Source organism: Epinephelus moara, chromosome 10 (assembly GCF_006386435.1).
Source record: "Epinephelus moara isolate mb chromosome 10, YSFRI_EMoa_1.0, whole genome shotgun sequence".
In the NCBI taxonomy this organism is placed as follows: domain Eukaryota; kingdom Metazoa; phylum Chordata; class Actinopteri; order Perciformes; family Serranidae; genus Epinephelus; species Epinephelus moara.
The window spans coordinates 13,272,473-13,298,519 of NC_065515.1; the positions used below are offsets into that span (position 1 = coordinate 13,272,473).

At 38.0% G+C, this 26,047-nt stretch overlaps 2 protein-coding genes across 2 annotated transcripts in view; one reads left to right on the plus strand and one right to left on the minus strand.

The window, feature by feature from the left end:
* Window positions 1-15,949, plus strand: part of unc13a (unc-13 homolog A (C. elegans)) — a 70,623-nt gene extending 54,674 nt beyond the window's left edge. The window contains exons 37-42 of the mRNA XM_050055801.1: window positions 400-456; window positions 596-676; window positions 3,166-3,313; window positions 11,677-11,769; window positions 12,546-12,705; window positions 12,797-15,949. Coding sequence (XP_049911758.1) covers window positions 400-456; window positions 596-676; window positions 3,166-3,313; window positions 11,677-11,769; window positions 12,546-12,705; window positions 12,797-13,085 — 828 coding nt within the window. The 3' untranslated portion in view covers window positions 13,086-15,949. The remainder of the gene's footprint in view (window positions 1-399; window positions 457-595; window positions 677-3,165; window positions 3,314-11,676; window positions 11,770-12,545; window positions 12,706-12,796) is intronic.
* Window positions 15,950-16,037: 88 nt separating this feature from the next.
* si:dkey-110c1.10 (unconventional myosin-Vb) overlaps window positions 16,038-26,047 on the minus strand; it is a 30,001-nt gene continuing 19,991 nt past the window's right edge. Inside the window, exons 33-35 of the mRNA XM_050055837.1 lie at window positions 18,563-18,737; window positions 18,383-18,463; window positions 16,038-18,294 (exon numbers count right to left, since the gene is read on the minus strand). Coding sequence (XP_049911794.1) covers window positions 18,133-18,294; window positions 18,383-18,463; window positions 18,563-18,737 — 418 coding nt within the window. The 3' untranslated portion in view covers window positions 16,038-18,132. The remainder of the gene's footprint in view (window positions 18,295-18,382; window positions 18,464-18,562; window positions 18,738-26,047) is intronic.

Here is a 26,047-nt window from a genome sequence, read left to right on the forward strand (position 1 = left end):
TTGCCCTCACTACGAGCTGAGCCACTTTCCCCTCTCTAATGTCTCAGTGTGTGTGTGTGTGTGTGTGTGTGTGTGTGCGTGTGTGTGTGTGTGTGTGTGTGTGTGTGTGTGTGTGTGTGTGTGTGTGTGTGTGTGTGTGTGTGTGGATTTGTGCAGCGGAGTGTAATGTTTTGGAGTAAAACACAGATAAGTGTGATAACAGCACTTGAAGGGAAAAAGTACCTTGACATCTGTAAAGCGGCTTAGAGTGACTGTTTATGAATGTGTGTGTCAGAAACGTCGCTGTCCTCTGTGTGACACTAAGCCGTTTACTGCCGACCCGCATTGTGGTGATAATAACAGCGGTCTCCTCTCTCCTCCTGTCTACCTTTCTTCTATCTGTCTTTCTGTCTCTTCCAGGGCACTCAGCTCATATTTAACGCTGCCAAGGAGCTGGGACAGCTGTCCAAGCTGAAGGTACAATATGTTTTTACACCGTTATGCTCTGGGCCTGGTGTCAGCGCTTCAGATCAAGACACTAATTGCCTAGAAAATACGAGACAAGGCATATGAATGAACAGACGGGTAATTTTGGTTCTGTATTTGTCGTCTAAAGGAGCACATGGTTCGTGAGGAGGCCAAAGCGCTCACCCCTAAGCAGTGTGCTGTGATAGAGCTGGCTCTGGACACCATCAAGGTACAAACTCACTGCTACATACATGCACAGACTTTCACTGTTAGGAGCCACCTTAAATGTTTGATAATGGACAGGTACAGCTCGTGGAAATACGGTAAATCACAATATCTGCTCTGGTTTTACAAGTTAAATTTGCTTTGTAGGTGTTGCCTAACACGTGGCTGATTTATGTTTTTAAGCTCCACAAAGCTAAATTAAGAATCAAGTTTCTTCCATATCTGCATGTAAGAAGAGACATGGGATGTGCTGGAAATAGCATTTTAAACATCATTTTAAAAATAACTATAAATCATTGTATTGACCATACTGGTGTTTCATTAAATGCACATAAAATCAATGATGACCATGGAAACAGGACATCCAGGTGAGAGACTTGGAGATTATTTTCCCTTTGGGAAAAAAAAGTTACCAGATAGGCCTAGGAAGTTCACATTTTTCGAAAAAGTAGGTAAGGAAAGAACATAAACAGTGATTTTTTTTTTTATAGTGAAAACCCAATAAGATACAAATTCAGGATTACATCTTTCTGTACCTTTGATATGGGTTAGGAAAAGGAAAATAAAACACATTTAATTAATGTTTAAATCAAAAAGCATCTTTTTTACAAGGTAACAAGCTGGATTAATAAAGGGCTGAGACTCACAATTATATTCCGTTATTTGACAACTGTTGGTTTTTTATTAATTGATTAATCATTCAGACTACAAAACATGAGCGTACAGTGAAAAATGCCAATTTAATTGAGACCGAAAAATGTCTTGTTTTGTCAGATCAACAGTCAGGAACTCAAGAATATCAAATTTACTATACCGTAAGACAGGGGTCATCCCTGTGTTTCCAGGGTTCTATGTTTCCCGGGTTCTATGTTCCCCACTTAACCCTGCAAAAAAGGTTCTATGTTCCCCGCTTACACAAAAAAGCTTCTATGTTCCCCGCTTACACAAAAAGGGTTTTATGTTTCCCGCTTGGTTGATCGGGAAACATAGAACCCTGGAAACATAGATACGCTCCCGTAAGACAAGGAAAAGCAGCTAAGTCTCACATCTTTGTACCTAGAACTATACGCAGTTGATATTTTTGCTATAATAATAAGGATTAATCAATTATCAAAGTAGCTTTGAATAATTTCCTTTCAATCGCCAAAGAGAATTATTAACTAATCGATTTATCAACCAGTCATTGCAGTTCTGGATTATTGAGTAATCATTTTAAATCCCTTTTTTCTAGAGATGTTCCAGTACCATTGTTTCCTTGCCGATACTGATTCCAATACCTGAGCTTGCATATCAGCTAATTCCGAGTATCGATCCATTGTCAGTGTGTTAAAAAATCCACTTACTAACCCATTGCCATGTCAAGAAGCTAAATAAAAAGAGACAAAGAGGAGGCCATTGACAGTAAGTTTCTAGACCGCAGTTTTCCTGGAGATATTCTAAAAATAGCAAATCGAGTATTCTCATCTCGTATATGACATCACCGACCTCTTAAAGTTTATTAATAATTTACATAGTATTGGATCAATACATAGACTTGTGCACTCGCCAGTACCTGATGTAGCATTTTAGGCAGCATCCAGACACTTCTGATACAGCTATCGGTATCAAAACAAATCTGGCTTTTTCTTGTAAGAACAAAGAAAGTGCCTGCTCTTCTTCAGGAATATTTTGCAACAGGAAGTAAGTTAAAGGTATTAGATGCAGGATTGTGGGTTACTGTTTGTTAACACATTGGCCAGAGAAAGTTAAAATAACCCCAAATTCACTCCAGTTTGGCATTTCACCTTGTTATGTTTGAGTTTTTCTGTGCTGTGTCACTTGGATGCCTGCTGCTTACAGTCTGGCACTTGGTGAATACCTTTTTATAGACACTTTTAGGGCAGACGTCACAATGATGACATTTTATTAGCAGGAGGCAAAACACGACTCTCCACCACAGGGCTGTAGGCTACACAAGAGTTTTAAGTTGTCGTCTTGTTGTGTTACTGGGAGCCAGAATAGAAGGACTCATGGCTTGAAACTTTAATTTTATCACATACCAGCTGCCACTGCCCGTAAAAAAACAAGACAACTATGGTTAAATGTGATAAGACGAAAGGACTGGACAGAATCCATCATCAAAAATGCTCACATGTGCAGCACACACTTCATATCAGGTTAGGGAAAAAGTATTTCCTGTTGTAGGGATGAATAACGTTCTGTGTATTAAGGGTTATCATGTCCACCTCATCAGAAACTGGGGGTATATTAAGAGGAATATTGGATTTCTGTCGCCCATAAATGTGCTCAACACAGACAATAAGAAAAGAATAAGAAAATACAGGCAGAGGGCAGAGTCTCTGCAGAAAAATACACCGCCACACACTTCTCATGGGTCATCAGTGATGATTGAGAGTGATTACTTCTGTATGAGTCTATACTGTTAGAAAAATCCTGCATAGTATAACTTAACAGCTGTCTTCTACTCTGTCTGCCTGTCTTTGTGTATGTTAGCAATATTTCCATGCTGGTGGTGTGGGTCTGAAGAAGACTTTCCTGGAGAAGAGTCCTGACCTCCAGTCTCTCCACTACGCCCTGTCCCTCTACACGCAGGCTACAGACAAACTCATTAAGACCTTTGTCCAGTCACAGAACGCCCAAGGTAACCCAACGGTCTTCACTCTCTGTGACGCTCTTCTCCTTCTCTGTCTCTTGATTCACTTTATTTCCAGTATCTTCACTTTCCAAGTGTGAAGTTAATATCTAATGTTATGTAATTCTCAGTTTGAGATCTCTGTTTGTGTTCTGCTCTCTCAGAGGAGCTACTCTTCTCTGTGTCTCCCACTCCTCTGTTGATATTAGGGTTTCCCAAATGCTCAGCTCTGTATCCTGAAAATATCTCACATGCTTTGTAGAGCATGAAGTCGAGGCTGCAGCCGCACAATATTTTCCCTCTGCTCTGAAATGCTGAGTCTCCTGGTAGCCAGCCTCGGGGAAACACGGAGACAATTCTTTACATGATCTGACAGCTATTTGCAATGAAAAAATAAATACCCGCCCCCTCTTTTCTCTCGCTCTTTGATTCCGTTGTGCAGCCTCCATCCTAACATCAGATGGCTACATAGCAGCCATCATCTTTGTGGAAGCACTGATGCTGACACGCTGTCCCTGAGCGCCGCTGGTAGAGATGCTATTTGAGTGGATGATCGTTTAAAATTTAATTAGCAAAATGCCATGCGGTTTTTGGAGCATACCTAAGTCCATTTTACAGCAGTAGATCTGTGTGAGCTTTGCATGTTGCAGGATTGCACAGCAGATCAGAAGAATTAAAAAAGAGCAGATTTGATTGAAATAATCTCCCCCATCTTTAGAGACAAGGCTTATAAATGTTTGTCTGTTTTTCTTCTCTGTTATTCTTAAATTCAACCTCTGCAAACCTCATATTTCTACGTGTTTCTCCTTTCTCTGTCTACTCCCTCCTTCTGCCCCGTCTGTGGGCCAGTGTTCGGCGGGAAGGGGGTGAGGTTCACCACTAGTGAGGATGTTTACCCAGAGAAGGGTATGTCACACTCAGGCTCAGGGCCTGAGACATCCAGGACTATCAGAAAGCCTCCAGACCAAAGCCAAACTCCCTCCACCCTCCACCCCACCCCATGTGCATCCCGAAACTCCCCTGCCTGCTCAAAACTCATCCCAACAGACAAATGCAATGCACAGACTGAACATCCTTTGCACACACACATAATGAACATGCCCACCACAACAATAGGAGCATAGACTTTATGCATTCATGCATGAAATGTACACACTGATGTCTGTATGTACGGAGCTGCACTGAATACATACGCCATGGACTGTATGTATGAGCAGACACTGAAGCATGATGTGCTGACATCAGACAAAAAGAATAGAAATGCATTAAAGTGTGGAGGAATCCTGATCCAGCATGATGTCACCCAGAGGGGCCCGAGGGCTGAGCGAGTGTGTGTGTGCGTGTACACGTGGGCGAGAGGAAAGGCGAGTGACTGAGCAGAGCCAATGTGACTGAGTGAGACTGTCCTTAAGGTTGTTGAAGCAGAAGTGCAGTGTATCAGTGTATTGTCTGTCTCCAGCAAGGAAAACGGAGAGGAAATCCTTTTCCCCCCGCTGCCACTGTGTTTGAAGTGAAAGATGCTGATGAAGAGGAGTAGGATTATTGTGAAGAATTTGGCTCAGTTTTGTCTGGGAGGGCTCCTTGTCCTCGCCTGCTCTATCATCACACACAAACACAGACAGAGACGGACACATTCAAACACACACACTCAGCTCCCACGTGCAGCGCAGTCCGCCCTACAGCAGTGATGAGAAAGGGTGCTCAACTCATCCCCCTTCCTCTCTGGATTGAGCCAATCAGAAACAGTCCCTCAGGTCAGGTGGTCTGATTTCTGTCGCTTCAGATTAGTATCAAAAGATTTGACTCTTGCTCACAAACACTCAGGCAGGATGACTTCATTTGATGCTGCACAAGCTCCAGCACACTGACAGTCCTGTTAGATAGGGCTCCAGTAAGAAACTTACAAAAATATATTGCACACCAACTCGTGTTGTTCTCTGTGGACAGAGGGCACGGACAAACACAGTTTAAGCAGCTGAATACTACTGAAAACTTCATGTTGAAACTCAAAAACCACTGAGTGGACAACCTTGTTTCTCTTAACATCGAAAACCATCTGTCTTATTTTGTGTTGTAAATTGTCTCATCTGAAATTTCCAGACATTTCAAGCATTTGCAATTAAAAAAAAAAAAGTTTTATTTTTTCCACTTCACAAATTCAAGTGTCCAGGGTTTTTAGTGACAGTCCCAAAAATACAGTATTTCACCCAGGGGCGGACCCTTACGTCCTGCGTCACACAGTGTCTGATGCATGTTCTTGTCAGCTTGCATTGGGTCGTCTCGTCACGTTTTGGGTTAGCTGGCAAAACTGTAACCTAAAAAGTTGTTTACTAAGGGTGCTTTCACACCTGCCCTGTTTGGTTTGGTTCAGTCGAACTCAATTTTGTTTGCCCCCTAAGTGCGGTTCGTTTAGGCAGGTGTGAACACAGCAATCACACTCAGGTGCGCACCAAAATAACCGGACCAAGACCTTCTTGAAGAGGTGGTCTCGGTCCGGTTACAAACAAACTCTGGCGCGGTTCGTTTGTGGTGAGAACGTGTTCCGACCTGGATCTGAACCAACTGCAGTCACATGACACATTGTTTGGGTTAAACATGAGCATGTTACAGTCCTGGAGGATTATTAATGTGCACCTCCTCCTGTACTGCCTTAATATGCACATTCAGCACATCCAATGCATCAAAACATTGTTTTCTAGTTGGAGCCGCGCCTCGTTTTCAAACTGTATGGTTTGACTAAAATGAACAATGACAGCAATATAGTCCACGATGACCAGCGCTAAAATCAACCTGCGTAGTTGTCCCTCCATTGTGACATTAGAAAGTGTCACATTTATCTTGCAAGTGTACTCTTCTTCAACGTTTTGTTTACTTCCTGGATTTTTCCCACATGGAAATTCCGACCAATCAAGAGCAGCTTTCTCACACAAGGCATTTGATCTGGTCCGCTTGTAAATGCTGCCGTGAGAACACGAACCAACTCTAGGCAGTTACTAACAAATTTAGTCCCTGATTCAGACCAAAGCAAGACAACTCTAGGTCTGAAAGCACCCTAAGATAATCTTTGTCCTCAAGCCAAGATTAAACCTATAGGAGACCCCTCTTGTAACTCTAACTCCAAACCAAGATGATTTTTTATTTTTTGTGATGACTGAATTACAAGGACACTCTTACATTATTGCTCCTTGCACGGCTGCAACTGCAACTAGACATCCCTGCAGGTTTTCAAATGGCTTTTACGTAACTGCTGAGAAATTCTCAAACTGGCCATCATGACATTATACCGGAAAGTATGTACAGCTAAATAGTGTTGAAATATATTGACATTTAGATAGAGCTAATTATGTTAACAGCGGTGCAGTGGTTGGCACTGTCGCCTCACAGCAAGAGGGTTTCAGGTTCGAACCTGGCGGCCGACCAGGGCCCTGAGCGGTCACTGAGCTCGCTAAAGCTTGCATTGGTGCGTCCTGCAGATCCACATCCATCCTGGCAAAATATCGAGTGTCACATGACTGACAGAGCGTGATCAGTTTGGACATTATAGTTATCAATTCCGCAGAGGCTCGATTGTTTGACCTTGGTAGCCTGAATGTTTAAGTTTGGATATTTTAATCCTGATCCTTAGAGTCTGAACTTTACAAATTCAAGAAGAGCTACTTCTTTTTTTTTAGCTTGATTTTTTTTTTTAACTCGAAATTACTAATTTAAGCAATTTGACCCATTAAAGAATCTTCGAAACAAGGTTTTGAAATTGCAAAGCTTGAAATGGGGAATTCAGAACTCAAATTCAGACAAATGTTTTTATTTTATTTCCTTTTAATATATTTTTTTATTGTTGTTTTTTTTTTAACAACATACAAACTGCCATCCAGCATTACAAAAGAAAAAGGAATGTGACTTACCTCATGTGGAGTTATAAATGAAGCGGGGGTTTAGAGTCTAGCTTTTATATATTCCAGAAACGGATTCCAGATTCTCATAAATTTATCAGAAGAGCCATTTAGTGTGAATCTTAGTTTCTCAAGTTTGAGATGTTGCATCACATCCCTCAACCACTGAGTCCAGCTCGCTGGATGAGGGTTCTTCCAGTAGAGAAGGATTAACCTCTGTGGTAATGAAGTGACAAATTTATTTAGAGTTTATATCCTGAAATATTCTTATTTTCCTCTCCTAATATGCCAACGATGTCTGTCAAAGGATCTGGGTAGTAAAATATTCCCCTCAGTAGCATTTAAATTTCAACATGAAGTTTTCAGTGGTTGCTACATGTCCCTGTTAGGTATACAGTTGGTTATGAAAGTCAGATTATCACCGTCGTTCTCCGCTGCCATAGTGGAGGTGTATATAGAAAACAAAGTAGTGTGTCTTCAGCTCTCCGCCAGCTGCTGGATGTCCTTGACTGTAACAAGGATGCAAATTAACTTCCTGCCGAGCAGCTTTCACCGGATAGTTTTTGAATAGATGATTAGAGCAGGATGACTGATGGAGGCTCAGTGGAATTTATTCCTGTTAGCTCGACTGCTGCTGATCAGCAACGGCTGCAGGCTATATGAGCTGCATTATTTGCAATAGAAATAATCAAAGGTCATTTGTGAACATGCAGTGAACACGGGCGATGCTTTGACGCAGTCACTGTACAAGTTTGAGATTTAATGTCTATTCTGGTGATGATTTGCAATATGGTAGAAAAATCTGCACCTCTGATTGCAGTGTTTATTGTGGAAGAAAAGCCTGTGTTTTCTTGGCAACATCCTCCTGCCTCCCAGCCAGCAAAGTTTCTTTCTCATCTTTTATGGGCGTCCTCCATAGAGTAGACAAGGCCAGATGGATGACTGCTGCTCTCTTTGGTCCTGTTGGCAGCGAGACCAACAATCCCATAATGCTCCCTGGAGAGCTGCAGAGAGCTGCATGCCAGGAACACTCTGCCGTCTAACTCCCACAGACACCTTGTTTAGTGGGCGGCTGGTTGAAAACACACACACACACACACACACACACACACACACACACACACACACACAGGCTGCTGGTCGTCGCCACAAAGATACCGTTGACAAAGTGAAGACACTAATTAAAACATTGAAAATTAATGTCCATCTGTCGCCGTATCCTTCTGGAGTTGTATGTGGATCTTAACCACTTGTTCACATGCAGCACAAAAACCACACAGAGACACTGAGCAGAGATTTGTCCACCATCTCCCTCCCAGACAAAAGAGTTGGAGCCATTGCTGTCTTCTTTCGCCTAAAATAGTCTTACAGCTAGAAGTATGCAGCCAAGAAACTGAAGACATGATGGCCACAGGTCTTGGATGGAGGGTGATCCTCAAATCTGTTTGGGGTTAAAATGCAAAGAAATCTCTGACTTTAACCATTTGTAATCCTTGTTACATTGATTAGAATATTATAAGTAAAGTTTGCCTCAGATGGCTTTACACCAGGGGTCTCAAACTCAAATTACCTGAGGGCCGCTGAGCATCCAGTCTTGTCCCAAGGGGGCCACTTCAAGTATTCCACAAAAAATGATTGAAAAAAATTGAATTTCGATTGGCGATCATCTCACTGACAACGTAACTTGCTTCAAGTGCTGCAAAGGACTCCTTTCTTGCTCTCTGGAAGAAGTTTTGTTGCGTTGACAGTCCTTTCTTTAGCTGTGCAGCTCATTGTGTCCGTTCATCTCCCTGGTACTTAGCATACTGCTCTGCATGTTTAGTTGAATAATGCCGCTTTAGATTGTACTCCTTAAACACGGCAATTTTCTCATTGCAGATGAGACAGGTGGCATTCCCCTTAAACTCGACGAAGAAATAATCAGTCTCCCACTTCTCCTGAAACACTCTGTACTCAGCGTCAACCTTTCTTTTGGCCATAGTGTTAGCAGCGTGCCAAATGTTTGTTTTTTTTTCTACTTGGTTTCAGGTGTGGTGATGCATTCAAGGGTCCTAGGATGATGCGCTGAAGGGTCAAAAACAGAATCGGGCATTTTTCCTCAGTCGTGACAAGGCTGCATTCAAGGTCCGCTGTGTTCACGGCCGCAGTGGGCCGGATTTCACTATGAATTGATATCAAATAGCGGGCCGTATAGAATGGTCTGGAGGGCCGTGTCTGGCCCCCGGGCCGTGAGTTTGAGACCCCTGCTTTACACCCTGCTATGCAACAGAGCACCGATGTTTAGACTTTCATTTTGTCAAAGAAAACTTTAATTAGTAAGAGAAGGAGGAAACCTCAGGAAGAACAACAGAAGACAGATCCCACCAGGGGTGTAGCAAGACGTCAACACTTGGTACTTGGCACAAACCTAGGGGGCCTGGGGACATGCTCCCCTGCACTATTTTTTCCACATTATTTCAGATAATAGAATGCCTGAAAATCTGTACAATATAAAAAAAATATGATAGTTGCCAAGAAAAACTCATCCTGTGGCGCATTCATCCTGTTTGTCCCTAGTTGTTCTCAAACTTTCTTCATCATTCTGAAACCAGGACACAACAAATGCTGAGGGTGACTTATTTTAACTCCTGCAATCTTAAAAGAGGCTCAAACTGTTGGAAGTTGCTATTTTAAAGTTACGTAACATACGTAGGATAGGAATTTCTTGTAAATGGCATTGCTAATCTTAAAGCTATTTTGTTATACTACGCGGGAGTATAGTTTAAAGAATGAGTGTTAAGCTGACAAAGCTGCTATGATATAAATCAAGGATCCCCTACAATGCAAAGTAAATGTGGTCTTCAATACTAGCCTCAGAAGCCAAACCCCACTCCGCCCCTGAATCCCACTTCCAGGACACGAATTCCCCATTTTCTAGATAGTGAAGACATGAGCCACCCTACTGTCCATCTGATTGGCTAGTACTTATTGCCGTCATTGGTTGGGTTGGTTATAGGTTTAGGCTAGAGTCCTGCACGGACGTGATTTTCTAGACCTGCTTCCAAACCTGCCTCTGCGATATGCACTACCGCCCCAGCCCAACCATCCACAGACATGACCAATTCATTCTGCAATCCGATTGAACCCGCTGACAACCACACACAATTTCAGCAGTCAGAGGTTTAAAATGTGGAAGAATTAAATTGAAATATTATTATTCCAATCCGACCTCCATGTTCTTTGTTTAACCCAGAACCAAACCTGGACATAAAATACCACCTACAAATCACACGCTGAGTACCCGCGGGTACCCGACCAGATGCAAGTCTCTGGTTTTGGCAATAGGAGTAAGATTGGTTAAGGTTACGGGTAGTATGTCAGGGTAAGCCAGTCAGAGGCAGAGTAAGGCAGGGTAGGGAGGGTCATGCCTTTTTCTATATGAAGCAAATTTGCTTCCAGGACGAAAAGGCATGTAATAATGTTCTATACAGCTATAATAAAATACATTGTGGAGAAACAAAATGACAATATAAGGTAAATAGATTAGAATATATTTGAAAAATGTTTATCTGGAAGTTGAATTTGAGTCCTGCAGACACTCTTCACACAGCACAGCTTTATTTAGAGAGCTGGGTATCAGTATTGCCGTCCTCCACCGACAGATCTGAGAGGCTGAGCCGCTTCTCTCTCTCTGCAAACTCCTTCCACCTTTCTTACTCCCTCCTCTTGCCATGCTTGGGTAAAAGTCTTTACCAAGGAATGGGTGTGTCCACCTGTCTAGATCCATCTGAGCATGTCCTGACCAGATCTATGTCGGGGGAACCACACTGTCAGTTGACCTTCTCCTTCTTCCTCTTCTTCTTCTCCTGTCTTCTTCTCTGCCTCTTACTAACCACCCTGCATCCTGACAGACAACTTGCGTCTATGAGTGGGCACAAATTACTGTCCTCGCTGGATCCAAATTATTACCTCTCAATTGCTGAATCTGTACAAAGGCTATTCAGTCAGTATCTAATCATTATGCAGAACGCCTGACTGGAGGAATTAATACAGTCATTTCAGGTCAGTACCAAACTAGAGCAAGATGTTTGTCACTGTATTATAGTCATACTGCATTACAGATAATGGCAGTACTACCTATATTAAAACTTCTGCCCACTCATAGCAGCTCTGTCTGATTGTCCACTTCAGACCACAACATATGCACAAGCAGATCACTATGTCTTATATTAAGTCCTCCTGTTTCACAGTGATTAATTTAGTATCAAGAAGTGTTTGCCCAGTCAGTATTCTGTGTTATATCCAAAAGGTTACAGTCAAATCCATTTCAATGGTCAGTTTCTAAAATTGAAATGGAATTGGTCTGTAACCTTTCAAAATGAGGAGGACAATTTGGGCACGGTGGTTTGTGTGAGTGTTTGGTCTGTAATAGGAGTACCAAGAGTCCATGTTTCCACATTCAGAGGAATTAACATGCCACTCACTCTCTGTTTGTCCCATCAGGCTCTGGAGTGGACGATGCTGTGGGAGAGGTGTCCATCCACGTGGAGATCTTTACTCACCCCAACACTGGAGAGCACAAGGTCACAGTGAAAGGTAAAGTAAACTATACCTATCTTAAAGTCCTTTGGGTGAAATCAACAGCTTCGATGACAGCTGCTTAAACATGATATACTGATGAAGACCATGTGATAGGGTTGAAATCTCTGGGAAAAGCTAGCACAGGGCCGTCATCACCACTTTACATTGGGGGGAGCCATTTTCCATTTACACCTTCTGCGACTCAACAGTTAAACTTTTAAAACATTTTCAAACAAAACCTGTGAATCAGAGGTGCCGTACAATACTATGACATTTTTATGTTGTTATGTTCAATACTATGATATTTATTTATGACTTAATACACTGTGACACTTCCATGACTTATTTTGTTACATGATATACCATGACATACTGACATACTATGTCCTGGCTACACCAGATGGAGAGTTTGAGAGACAGCTGGAGGCATGCGTCACTTACTAATATGTTTCATTGTCTCAATGCCAAAGGCACACGCCTGTGCAGTAGAAAGTCATATGGATGCATGATATTGCCATGTTAAGGCAGAGGCATAGAAGCCAGTGCTCGGCTGCTTTTCAGCTGCCAAAGAAAAATATGACTTTGCAATAAAATAAAATCCCAATTCTCCCCAGTCACTTTCCTAACAAGGAACTGAAAATGAGACCTGAGGGAGAGCCAGTATTTTCTTGTTCTGAATTTTTCTCACCGCTTCACATTTTCACACATTTTCTCCACATGAATCTCTCTAAATTCTCTCTCTCTCACCCACACCTTCCCACTCTCTTTTCCTCCATCTCTCTCTGTGTCAGTGGTGGCTGCCAATGACCTGAGGTGGCAGACGCAGGGAATATTCCGGCCATTTGTGGAGGTGTATATCATCGGCCCTCACCTCAGCGACAAGAAGAGGAAGTACGCCACCAAGTCGAAGAACAACAGTTGGGCTCCCAAATACAATGAAACCTTCACTTTGTGAGTAATCATCCTGAGGATGACTGTTTTGTTTTAAGGTTGTAGCAAATGTGTGAACAGATTGTCGTTAACTCCCTCCTCTCCACTGCAGCACCCTGAGTAGCGAGGTGGGTCCTGAGTGCTATGAGCTGCAGGTGTGTGTGAAGGACTACTGCTTCGCGCGAGAGGACCGCACCGTGGGTATGGCTGTCCTGCAGCTGAAGGATGTAGCCTCTAAGGGCAGCGTCGCCTGCTGGCTACCACTAGGTAAACGCATCCACATGGACGAGACGGGCCTCACTGTCCTGCGTATCCTCTCCCAACGCAACAACGACGACGTGGCCAAGGAGTTCGTCAAGCTCAAGTCGGACCAGCGCTCTGCAGAAGAGGGCCGCAGCTAAGAGACATGACAGAAATTTAAATTGACCCGTCTGAAGCTCAATCAGACGTTGCCACCTACTGCCCCGGAGCTCTCAGGAGCCACCGCTAGCCACTGCCCTGATGATCCAGTGTTGTAAAAGCACAGATAAGACACCACACATCCAGTGCTGTAAATACATTCATTTCAGTGGAAAGTGCTAAACAAGTCATCACTAATCTTCTTCAAAAAGCACCAGTGTATCTCTATCACTGCAGATATTATATCAGCCATCCTTTTGACGAACAGTATATAGAGTTTAATCACAGAGCATATATCTACTTTTCTCTGTCCAAAGAGGTAAGTCATGCCATTACACGCACGCACGCACACGCACGCACACACACACACACACACACACACACACACACACACACACCTCGTTTGACTGGTTAAGGTGAGAAATATCTTGTAGCCTTTAATATTTTGGCTTCCTCTCGTCCCCTCCCTGGCCTTCACCCGCTCAGAGAAGGGACGGCAAGTGCCAACAGATAATCGCTGAAATATGCCAAGACCAGCCCTAAGCACAACAGGACCAACTGTCCAACTGACCCATTAACAACAACAACAACGGCTGCAAGGCCTCAAACATTCCAGATATCGGGCGGGGAACAAAGCACTATTTAGTTAAGATAATTTTAATATTTATTTACTGCTCTCTTCCAAATTATATTTATATTTAAATAATTCTATATATCATATAATATATAATATACGAAGGACATATGTAAAGTTATATACAGGATTATTCGATGGACGCGTGGTCCTTGAAAGATTGTCCTCGTCTGTCTTTATGTCCGTCTACCCTGTAACAGAGCACACTGCCTGACACCCTCAATGCCTTCTGTCTTGTTGACCCTCGTATGGTGTGTCTGTCTCCTATATAGCGACAGTATAGAGAGTAATCTGATGAAAACACGCCTTCAAGCACTGTGATTCATCAGAGTATATGTGTGTGAGAATGTCCAAGTGTGAATGTATACTCTTGAGTGCGTGCGGAGCTCGTAATGCGCAAGTGTGTTTGTAAGATCGTTCTAATGTCAACCTCATGTAGCCGCCCGTGTTGCCTGTTACCTGCAAATGTAATCACAGAAAGCCATCACAAGCGACGAACATCACACAGAGGGGGGTGTTCATATTCAGATTAGATTCTGGAGGATTTTCAAAGTGTCTTTTACTCTGGGGAGGATGCATCTTATATCTTATGATGGTTATTTCCATCGTTTTTGTTGTTACTGCAAACATTCCCAACAGCCCTGTACTGGGTGTGTGAGAGGTGCGCGACAGAGGGAGAAAAACTGCCACTTCCTTTTCTTACAAATTGCCAAATCAAAACCTGCATGTGAGGAGATCATGGAAACCTGAGATCCTATTTTGCAAAAGCAACATGCTCTGAGGCAAAAATATCTTACAAAACCACACACGCTGCACCCCAGGGAGAGCAAAAATCAGTAATGATTTACCACCCATGATCTCCAATGATCCAGCTGCAGGTGCTGTAACCCTGATCTCTGATACAGAGAAGTCAGACCTCTGCTAAAGGGCTGCAGATCCAGGCCACACCAGGTCTGGCGCTGACATTTAAAAGAGGGCCTACAGCTTCGTAGAGATGTAGTGTGAAGATTTTAGAAGCACAGGGTCTTTAATGCACCCATAATAACACGTTTATACTCAGATATTTTTATTTTATTTTCAGTAAATGTTTATGGAATGACAGGAAATACACATCAAGGCTTCAGATCATCCTACAGTGAATTCATTTCTTTAATCTAGAGTCGATTTCATGTGAAACTAAATGTTTTGAAGTGACTATTGACTGTCCAGCATGTCTATTAATTCAACTTCTATTTTCATGAATGCCCCTTTTTTTAAAAGATTGATTGGTTTATTTATCTGTTGAGGTGCGTATGTTAGTTGTAAACAAAAAAAAGCATCCAGGTGAAAAAAGAACGTTTAATAATGACAGGGTGTTTTTTTTTTCTATTTCTGCCTCTTTCTTTGAGTTCCCCCCAAAGCACTTAATCGTAAATGAATAATTTAACAGGCCCCCTCTTTTGAACAAGGTGTAAGAACTGAACTCTATGCATCTAATCTATAAAAATCTATGTAGATGAGTCATTTTCGAAGCAGTCTTATAATGTTTACATTGTGGATTATTCTTATTATATCAGCACAAGTGTTTGTCTGATATGTTGTACATGCTGTCTCTATCGTAATGGGCCAAATATCACAGCTGTAGTAGAGCTGATTAGAGACTGAAATTTGTTTGTACAGCTTTTCAGCGCTGAGGAAAATGATGTGCATCGGAGAGATCGATTGTTGTCGTTGGGCATTGTAAATAGCTCGGATGTAACAAACACATGTCAGAATATGTGAAGTGAAGTTTGCTGCTCTTTTGTAGACTTGAATTTTTTGCTCTGGGTGACTGGGCAGTTGGAGCTTATGTGTGTGTGGGTGCCCAATCTGGATATGTAGCTATTATGGAAAGATAAAGGGAGGCAATGTGCACACTGGAGATGAACAACAAGCAAATAGTACAAATCTGGTAATTTAAAGGAATACTTCACCCCCCAAAAGACAATTATTATATCAGTTACTCACCCTGTGTTACTTTGAATTCATGGAGAACACTTTGTTTTTCTCACATGCTTCCATGGTGAACAAATATTCCAAAAACTGAGAATATTCATGATGAATTGAAGTCATAGGGATCCACGTTTAACAACAGGAAAGCTATGTCAAAACAACTTGTGCAGTATAATCCGAGTCTCGTTTATCCAGTCGTATGCTCAATATTTCCCAAACAGAGAGCCCTTTCTGACAGGAAACTGAACTGAATGTGAAACTTAAGCTCTCTTTCAAGCCAGACTCCATTGACAAAAACATTAATTTTACCCCTCTGAACACAGGAGCGGCTGGTCTACTGCTGCCTCAGGCAATTAGTTTGTTTGTGTTATTGTGTGACTTTGGTGTTTGAAAGAGTGAGTTAGGATTCACCAAAGTCACACAACAACACAAACAGAGTAACTGATCAAGGCAGTGGTGGGCCAGCAGCTCCAGTGTTCAGAGAGGTAAAATTACTGTTTTCGTAAATGGAGTCTGGCTTGGAAGAGAGCATTAGTTATGTTTCACTTTTAGTTCAGTTCCCCGTCGGAAAGGGCTGTCAGTTCAACAAATTCTCACTCCAACCTCGTCACATATTGATGTGATCATGGACTGGTCATGGACTTTCTACGTCCACATACGATGTACAAGGTACCCTGGGTGCGTTGGTTGTTGACGTTCTGGGACACCGTGTCAAGTTCTCTTCTGTCAAGATACACTTCCTTGTTCACAGGAAATTTTACTTTTACATACAGTCTCTTTCAAAATAAATGTACTACATCGGTAAAACACAGCAAATGAATGTTATTTTTCCTTAACCAACAAACACACGTGGTTGGGTTTAGGCAACAAAAACACAGCAACCGGCCGCGTATCATGCCAACGTTAAAGGACGGCTTTTGTCTTTGGTTTCTGACGCTGCTAGTCACTGCCCAAGCATCAGATTTTGATCACTTCGGTGTGGGAACGTGCTCATATGTGTAAGAAATACTGAGCATATGACTGGATAAATGAGACTTGGATTATTCTGCACAAGTTGTCAGAGTTTGTCAACTGATGTTTTGATACCATTTTGCTGTTGTCAAACGCGGAATCCTCTATCAAGAATTTGATCAGTTTTTGGATTCTTTGTTCACCAAAAGCATGCTAGTAAAACATTTCTTCACAAATTCAACATAGCACAGGGTGAATATTTGATATACAAATTGTCAATTTGTGGTTGACGTATTCCTTTAATTGGCTCGATTGAAAGCCAAATAAATACACGACCAACTCCTGACTTATACTGGCATTATAAATCATCATGTAGGTATATAAGTAAAACTACCTATCTATGTAAACCAAATCTAAACATGTTTTTACTCTCTGGTGTGCACAGGGTCTTTTTATTCAAGGAAACATCGCACAGTCTTTTAATAACTTTAAATAACAGGTACACAACTGTCACATAGCTGGAAATGCCACGAAAAAATCTTTATTTATTGCTGTTGACAATGATACTTTAGTCTCCTCGGTCAGAGGCTCAGTTTGCGTGTTGGGGTATTGGACTGGCATGTGGGACAGGAATGCACACAGAAGTTAAGGACAAGGATAAATGTAGAAGCACAATGAAAAGCACACAGACAAAGAGCGGGCAGACATGCATGATCTGTTCTGTCTAGCTGACCAGGCCACACAGACAGCTGCACAGCGACGCCGGTCCCATACTTCCAGAAAAGGTGCATGACAGGAACAATAAAACAAAAAGAAAAAAATTTATTGTGCCAGCACGCATAATTATTTGATGTTAATTGCCAATTGTTGTCTTCTTTTATTTTGATATTTCATTATTGTTTTCTATTTTTCAAATGTTTGTGAATATATAAATATGTATTACTGATGATGTGTAGTGGTACAAAGTACTCGCATGAGAATTTTTTTATACACGAGATGTTTCTAATTTTTTGCGTTTTTTTTATTCTGGTTGTTCTTATTGGGGGTTGAGGTTACTGGGACTGCAGTCTCATTGTGTTTCTGCTTCCAATAAAATATGAAGAAAAAAAACTCTGTCTCATTGCTTGTTTGTCCAACTATAATGAGACAGAGCTGCACCATTGCTATTCCTTACCTGACTGCCTAATTTTGTACAATTCTTTTATTTTTTAAAGGAACACTTTATATTCCTATTCTTCATTAGCATTCATCCCATTTAGCTGAGATATACATTTTTGAAATAAACGCTGACCTTCTACAGTGTACACACTAATCCACTGGTAATTGACGGTATAATTAAACATCTCAATGCCATTAAAAATCAGAGAGAGGAACCAAGCTCACAACACCTCCTGGAAGTTATTTAAATTTCAAACGGTAAAATCCAGTGCGCTGGGAACTCAAATTTGCTTTAACATTCATATGTTTTCTCTGAAGAGGCAAGGCTTCCTGTTCTAGACTCTGCGAAGAAAGGAGATCTTGAGGGAGTCTGGGATGACTAACTGCTCAGCATGGAGGACTGGGGGAGGCATGTAGGGAAATGTGACTGGAAACACTCGCCTCACATCCATGAGGAGCTGCGGAGGATGACCATCAGAACGACCTTTGAGAAGCCCCTAGAAAAGCAAAGACAGAGTCCACTCCCATGTTATACAGTACTTTAGATTAATAAACATATGAAGTCCTTGCAGCTGTAGACACTACCTGGACAGTTCGGATGAAGTTCAGTGTGACTCTTTCATCAAGGTCACTGTTGGGAGTGTAGAGGGTCAGGATCTTTACAATCTGTTTAACAAAACAAACACCAACAGAAAATTATATACACTTAAACTGCATGAAAATTTACTCTTTCTTTAACCCAGATGCAGACAGATAGAGACCCACCTGCTGGCTGGACAGGGCAGTGCAGGTCTGAACAAGAGCCTGTGCTTCCGCCTCGGTCTTTTTCCCAGTCTGCAGCAGCTGAGCTGCCTGGATGACAGGCTCCAGTGTGGCCACAGCTCCACCTGCCTGCAGACCTCGGCTCCGCAGCCACTCCTCCAGGAGACTCACATTATAACTGAGTGACAAGTGAAAAATAGACTGATTGATAAATGATCGAACATTTTTACTCTTAGAAAATTATTTGAAGGGGATAGAAAAAACAGTGTTGACAAAAGGATAAAAAAAAAGACAGATAAAGTATGTTATCAAAAGTTCGTAAAAAATGTCATAACATAGTATATTGTCCAAATATTATAAAAAATGTCATAGTATAGTTTGTCGTCCAAATATCATAAAAAAAATGTCATAGTATATTATGTCGTCAAAATATTAAAAATGTCATAGCATAGTATGTCGTCCAAATATAATAATGTCATATTATAGTATGTCGTCAAAATATCATATAAAAATGTCAGAGTATAGTATGTCGTCCGAACATCATAAAAAATGTCATAGTATAGTATGTCGCCCGAATATCATAAAAAATGTCATAGTGTAATATGTCGTCAAAATATCATGAAAAAACATCATACTTTAGTATGTCGTCCAAATATCATAAAAAATGTCATAGTATAGTATGTCGTCAAAATATCATGAAAAAACATTATAGTATAGTATGTCGTCTGAATATCATAAAAAATGTCATAGTATAGTATGTCGTGAAAATATCATAAAAAATGTCATAGTATAGTATGTCGTCCGAATATCATAAAAAATGTCATAGTATAGTATGTCGTCCAAATATCATGAATAATGTCATAGTATAGTATGTCGTTAAAATATCATGAAAAAACATCATACTGTAGTATGTCGTCAAAATATCATAAAAAATGTCATAGCATAGTATGTCGTCCAAATATCATAAAAAATGTCATACTATAGTATGTCGTCAAAATGTCATAAAAAATGTCATAGTATAGTATGTCGTACAAATATCATAACAAAATGTCATAGTATAATATGTCGTACAAATGTCATAACAAAATGTCATAGTATAGTATGTCATCCGAATATCAAAAAAAATGTCATAGTATAGTATGTCGTGAAAATATCATAAACAATGTCATAGTATAGTATGTCGTGAAAATATCATAAAAACTGTCATAGTATAGTATGTCGTCCGAATATCATAAAAAATGTCATAGTATAGTATGTCGTGAAAATATCATAAAAAATGTCATAGTATAGTATGTCGTCCGAATATCATAAAAAATGTCATAGTATAATATGTCGTCCAAATATCATCAATAATGTCATAGTATAGTATGTCGTTAAAATATCATGAAAAAACATCATACTTTGGTATGTCGTCAAAATATCATTAAAAATGTCATAGCATAGTATGTCGTCAAAATATCATAAAAAATGTCATACCATAGAATGTCCTCAAAATATCATAAAATACATCATAGTATAGTATGTTGTCAAAAAATATTAAAAAAGGCATAGTATAGTATGTCGTCAAAATATCATAAAAAATGTCATAGTATAATATGTCGTCAAAATATCATGAAAAAACATTATACTTTAGTATGTCGTCTGAATATCATAAAAAATGTCATAGTGTAGTATGTCATCCAAATATCATAAAAATGTCATAGTATAGTATGTCGTCAAAATATCATGAAAAAACATCATACTTTAGTATGTCGTCCGAATATCATAAAAAATGTCATAGTATAGTATGTCGCCCAAATATCATAAAAAATGTCATAGTATAATATGTCGTGAAAATATCATAAAAAATGTCATAGCATAGCATGCCGTCAAAGTATAATGAAAAATGTCATAGTATAGTGTGTCGTCAAAATATCATAAAAAACATCATAGTATAGTATGTCGTCAAAAAATATCATTAAAAAAGTAATAGTATAGTATGTCGTCAAAATATCATGAAAAAACGTCATAGTATCATATATCATGAAAAATGTCATAGTTTACTATGTTGTCAAAATATCATAAAAAACGTTAGAGTATAGTATGTTGTCAAAATATCATAAAAAATGTCATACTATCGTATGTCCTCAAAATATAAAAAATGTCATAGTATAGTATGTCGTCAAAATATCATTAAAAATGTCATACTATCGTATGTCCTCAAAATATAAAAAATGTCATAGTATAGTATGTCGTCAAAATATCATAAAAAATGTCATAGTATACTATGTTCTCCAAAATATCATAAAAAACGTCATAGTATAGTATGTCGTCCAAAATATCATAAAAAAACGTCATAGTATAATATGTCGTCAAAATATCATAAAAAATGTCATACTATACAATGTCGTCCAAATATCAAAAAAATGTCATAGTATAGTATGTTCTCCAAAATATCAAAAAAAACGTCATAGTATGGTATGTCATCCAAATATCATGAAAAAAGTCATAGCATAGTATGTCGTCAAAATATCATAAAAAATGTCATAGCATAGTATGTTCTCCAAAATGTCATAAAAAACATCATAGTATACAATGTCGTCCACGTATAAAAAAAATGTCATAGTATACTATGTTCTCCAAAATATCATAAAAAACGTCATAGTATAGTATCTTCTCCAAAATATCATAAAAAACGTCAAAATAATATCATAGTATAGTATGTCGTCCAAATATCATAAAAAATGTCATAGTATAATATGTCGTCAAAGTATCATTAAAAATGTCATAGCATAGTATGTCGTCCAAATATCATAAATAATGTCATAGTATAGTATGTTCTCCAAAATATCATAAAAAACGTCATAGTATAGTATGTCGTCCAAATATCATAAAAAATGTCATACTATAGTATGTCGTCAAAATATCATAAAAAATGTCATAGTATAGTATGTCGTACAAATATCATAACAAAATGTCATAGTATAATATGTCGTACAAATATCATAACAAAATGTCATAGTATAGTATGTCGTCCGAATATCAAAAAAAATGTCATAGTATAGTATGTCGTCAAAATATCATAAAAAATGTCATAGTATAGTATGTCGTACAAATATCATAAAAAAATATCATACTATAGTATGTTGTCAAAATATCATAAAAAATGTCATAGTATAGTATGTCGTACAAATATCATAACAAAATGTCATAGTATAATATGTCGTACAAATATCATAACAAAATGTCATAGTATAGTATGTCGTCCGAATATCAAAAAAAATGTCATAGTATAGTATGTCGTGAAAATATCATAAAAAACATCTTAGTATAGTATGTCGTCAAAAAATATCATTAAAAAAGTCATAGTATAGTATGTCGTCAAAATATCATAAAAAAACGTCATAGTATTATATGTCATGGAAAATGTCATAGTATACTATGTCGTCAAAATATCATGAAAAATGTTATAGTATACTATGTCGTCAAAATATCTTAAAAAACGTCATAGTGTAGTATGTCGTCAAAATATCATAAACAAATGTCATACTATGGTATGTCGTCAAAATACTATTAAAAATGTCATAGTATAGTATGTTGTTAAAATATCATGAAAAAACATCATAGTTTAGTATGTCGTCAAAATATCATAAAAAAATGTCATAGCATAGTATGTCGTCAAAATATGACAAAAAATGTCATAGCATAGATAGAATGTCGTCAAGATATCATAAAAAACATCATAGTATAGTATGTCGTCAAAAAATATCATTAAAAAAGTCATAGTATAGTATGTCGTCAAAATATCATCAAAAACGTCATAGTATCATATATAATGAAAAATGTCAGAGTATGCTTTGTCGTCAAAATATCTTAAAAAACATCATAGTATAGGATGTTGTCAAAATATTATTAAAAATGTCATAGTATAGTATTTTCTCCAAAATATCATAAAAAACGTCATAGTATAGTATGCCGTCCGAATATCATAAAAAAATGTCATAGTATAGTAAGTCGGAATGAATTTCATAAAAAATGTCATAGTATATTATGTCGTCCAAATATCATTAAAAAAAGTCATAGTATAGTATGTTGTCCGAATATCATAAAAAATGTCATAGTATAGTATGTCGTCCAAATTTCATAAAAAATGACATAGTATAGTATGTCGTCACAATATCTTGAAAAATGTCATAGTATAGTATATCATCCAAAATATCATAAAAAATGTCATAGTGTAGTATGTCGTCAAAATATCATGAAAAATGTCATAGCATAGTATGTCGTCCAAAATCTCATAAAAAATGTCATAGTATAGTATGTCGTCAAAATATCATAAAAAATGACATAGCATAGTATGTCGTCCAAAATCTCATAAAAAATGTCATAGTACAGTATGTCGTCAAAATATCATGAAAAAACATAATACTTTAGTATGTCGTCAAAATATCATAAAAAATGTCAGTATAGTATTTCGTCCGAATATCATAAAAAATGTCATAGCATAGTATGTCGTCAAAATATCATGAAAAAACATCATCGTTTAGTATGTTGTCCAAATATCATAAAAAATGTCATAGCATAGAATGTCGTCAAAATTTCATAAAAAACATCATAGTATAGTATGTGGTCAAAAAAAAAATCATTTAAAAAGTCAGAGTATAGTATGTCGTCAAAATATGATGAAAAAATGTCATAGTATCATATATCATAAAAAATGTGATAGTATAGTATGTCGTCAAAATATCTTAAAAAACGTCATAGTATAGTATGTCGTCAAAATATCATAAAAAATGTCATACTATAGTATGTCATCAAAATATCATGAAAAATGTCATAGTATAGTATGTCATCAAAATATCTTGAAAAAAACATCATACTTTAGTATGTCGTCAAAATATCATAAAAAATATCATAGTATAGTATGTCGTCAAAATATCATAAAAAATGTCATCCTATAGTATGTCGTCCAAAGCATCATAAAAACATCATAGTATAGTATGTCGTCAACATATTCTAAAAAATGTCATAGTATAGTATGTCGTCCAAAAATCGTTAAAAAAAAGTCATAGTATAGTATGTCTTTGCCATGATCTCTTTCAGCCAATCAAGATGCTACTTCAAAATGTTAAATCTGCTCTCTCCTCTGCTGCTGTCAGCCGTCAATATGTGCAGAATTGTTGCGCCCTCCTCCACCCAATTCACCTCCAGCCATCACATCCAGAGTCCAGGACAAGTTCAACAATGGCTCAGTCCTCTGCTCATCCAGATCATCGGCACCTCTCCATCTTCCTCTCATCTCATCTTCACCACCTCTACCACCACCAACGTCTAGAGCTCTTCAGGTTTTCCTATTCAACTATGGATTCCTCATACTCCTTAAATCATACCATCTCTATGGGGTCTAATCGCCAAAGACTTTTGACATGTTTCATTCTCATGGACATATGTTAATAAATATATTTTTGAATATGAAATTTGAGTGACTCCTGATTGAATTAGAATAGTATGTCCGAAATTGTGACAAGAAATGTCATATTATGTAATCAAAATATCATGAAAAATGTCATAGTATGTTATTTGGTCAAGATATCATGAAAAATGTCATAGTACAGTATGTTCTCCAAAAATCATTAAAAAAAGTCATAGTATAGTATGTCGTCCAAAATATAAAAAATGTCATAGTATAATATGTCGTCCAAAAATCATAAAAAATGTCATAGTATGGTATATCGTCCAAAATATCATTAAAAAATATCATAGTATAGTATGTCATCAAAATATCATAAAAAAACGTCATAGTATAGTATGTCGTCAAAATATCATGAAAAATGTCATAGTATAGTATATCATCCAAAAATCATAAAAAATGTCATAGTATAGTATGTCGTCCAAAAATCATAAAAAAAAGTGATAGTATAGTATGTCGTCAAAATATCATAAAAACTGTCATAGTATAGTATGTCATCCAAAATATCATACAAAAATGACATAGTATCGTATGTCGTCAAAATATCCTAAAAAATGTCATAGTATAGTACAGGGGTCAGCAACCTTTACTAACAAAAGAGCCATTTTTGGCCAAAACATAAAAAAAAAATCTATCTGGAGCCACGAAACATAATAAACAACGTACTGTAATAAAGGTAACACAGTCTTTTAAGTTGAATATAGCCCATCAATATTACTGACTCTAAATCTAAAATCTAAATGAGCCTTCATCAATACGTTTTAGTACAAGGTAGCTACTCTGCAGTGGGCTAATTTTGGGTTTTTTGTACTTTAACTTTGCAGCATTGTCGATTAAAGCAAACAAATTTGTGCACGCACTATTCAATTCTCTACTTTTCCCCTGAGTCTTTACCCTTTTTGGATTTGGAATCCACAACTAGCCTAGCTCAGGAGACTCAAGAATACTGTAACCATCGCTAGTGATGTTTTTAGAGGAAAAGGCGCCAGGCTACAGATGATGCAGATTTTAGTTGAGTTTAGTTCAGTATTTTTTAAAACAGGCTATGCATTTTTACAGTTGAAGAATGTAAGACTCGCTTTAAGCCTACAACAAAAAACGAAAATTAAAATAAAAAAATAAGTTGTTCACTTTCATATAATTTTCTGTCAAAGCCACAGGGAGCCACTGGAGATGGGCTAAAGAGCCACATGTGGCCCTGGAGCCGCAGATTGCCTACCCCTGGTATAGTATGTGGTCCAAAATATCATAAAAACGTTATAGTATAGTATGTTGTCCAAAAATCATAAAAAATGTTATAGTATAGTATGTCGTCAAAATATCCTAAAAAATGTCATAGTATAGTATGTTGTCCAAAATATCATAAAAACATCATAGTATAGTATATCGTCCAAAATATCATTAAAAATGTCATAGTATAGTATGTCGTCAAAATATCATAAAAAATGTCATAGTATAGTATGTCGTCCAAAAATCATTAAAAATGTCATAGTATAGTATGTCGTCAAAATATCATAAAAAATGTCATCGTATAGTATGTCATCCAAAATATCATAATAACGTCATAGTATAGTACATCGTCAAAAATATCATAAAAAATGTCATAGTATAGTATGTTCTCCAAAAATAAAATAAAAAGTCATAGTATAGTATGTTCTCCAAAATATCATAAAAACGTCATAGTATATTATATCGTCCAAAATATCTTTAAAAATGTCATAGTATTGTATGTCGTCAAAATATCATAAAAAATGTCATAGTATAGTATGTCGTCCAAAATATCATAAAAACGTCATAGTAAAGTATGTCGTCCAAAAATCATAAGAAATGTCATAGTATAGTATGTCGTCCAAAATATCATGAAAACATCATAGTATAGTATGTCGTCAAAATATCCTAAAAAATGTCATAGTATAGTATGTCGTCCAAAATATCATAAAAAACGTCATAGTATAGTATGTCGTCCAAATATCATAAAAAAATGTCCTAGTATAGTATGTCGTCAAAATATCATAAAAAACGTCATCGTATAGTATGTC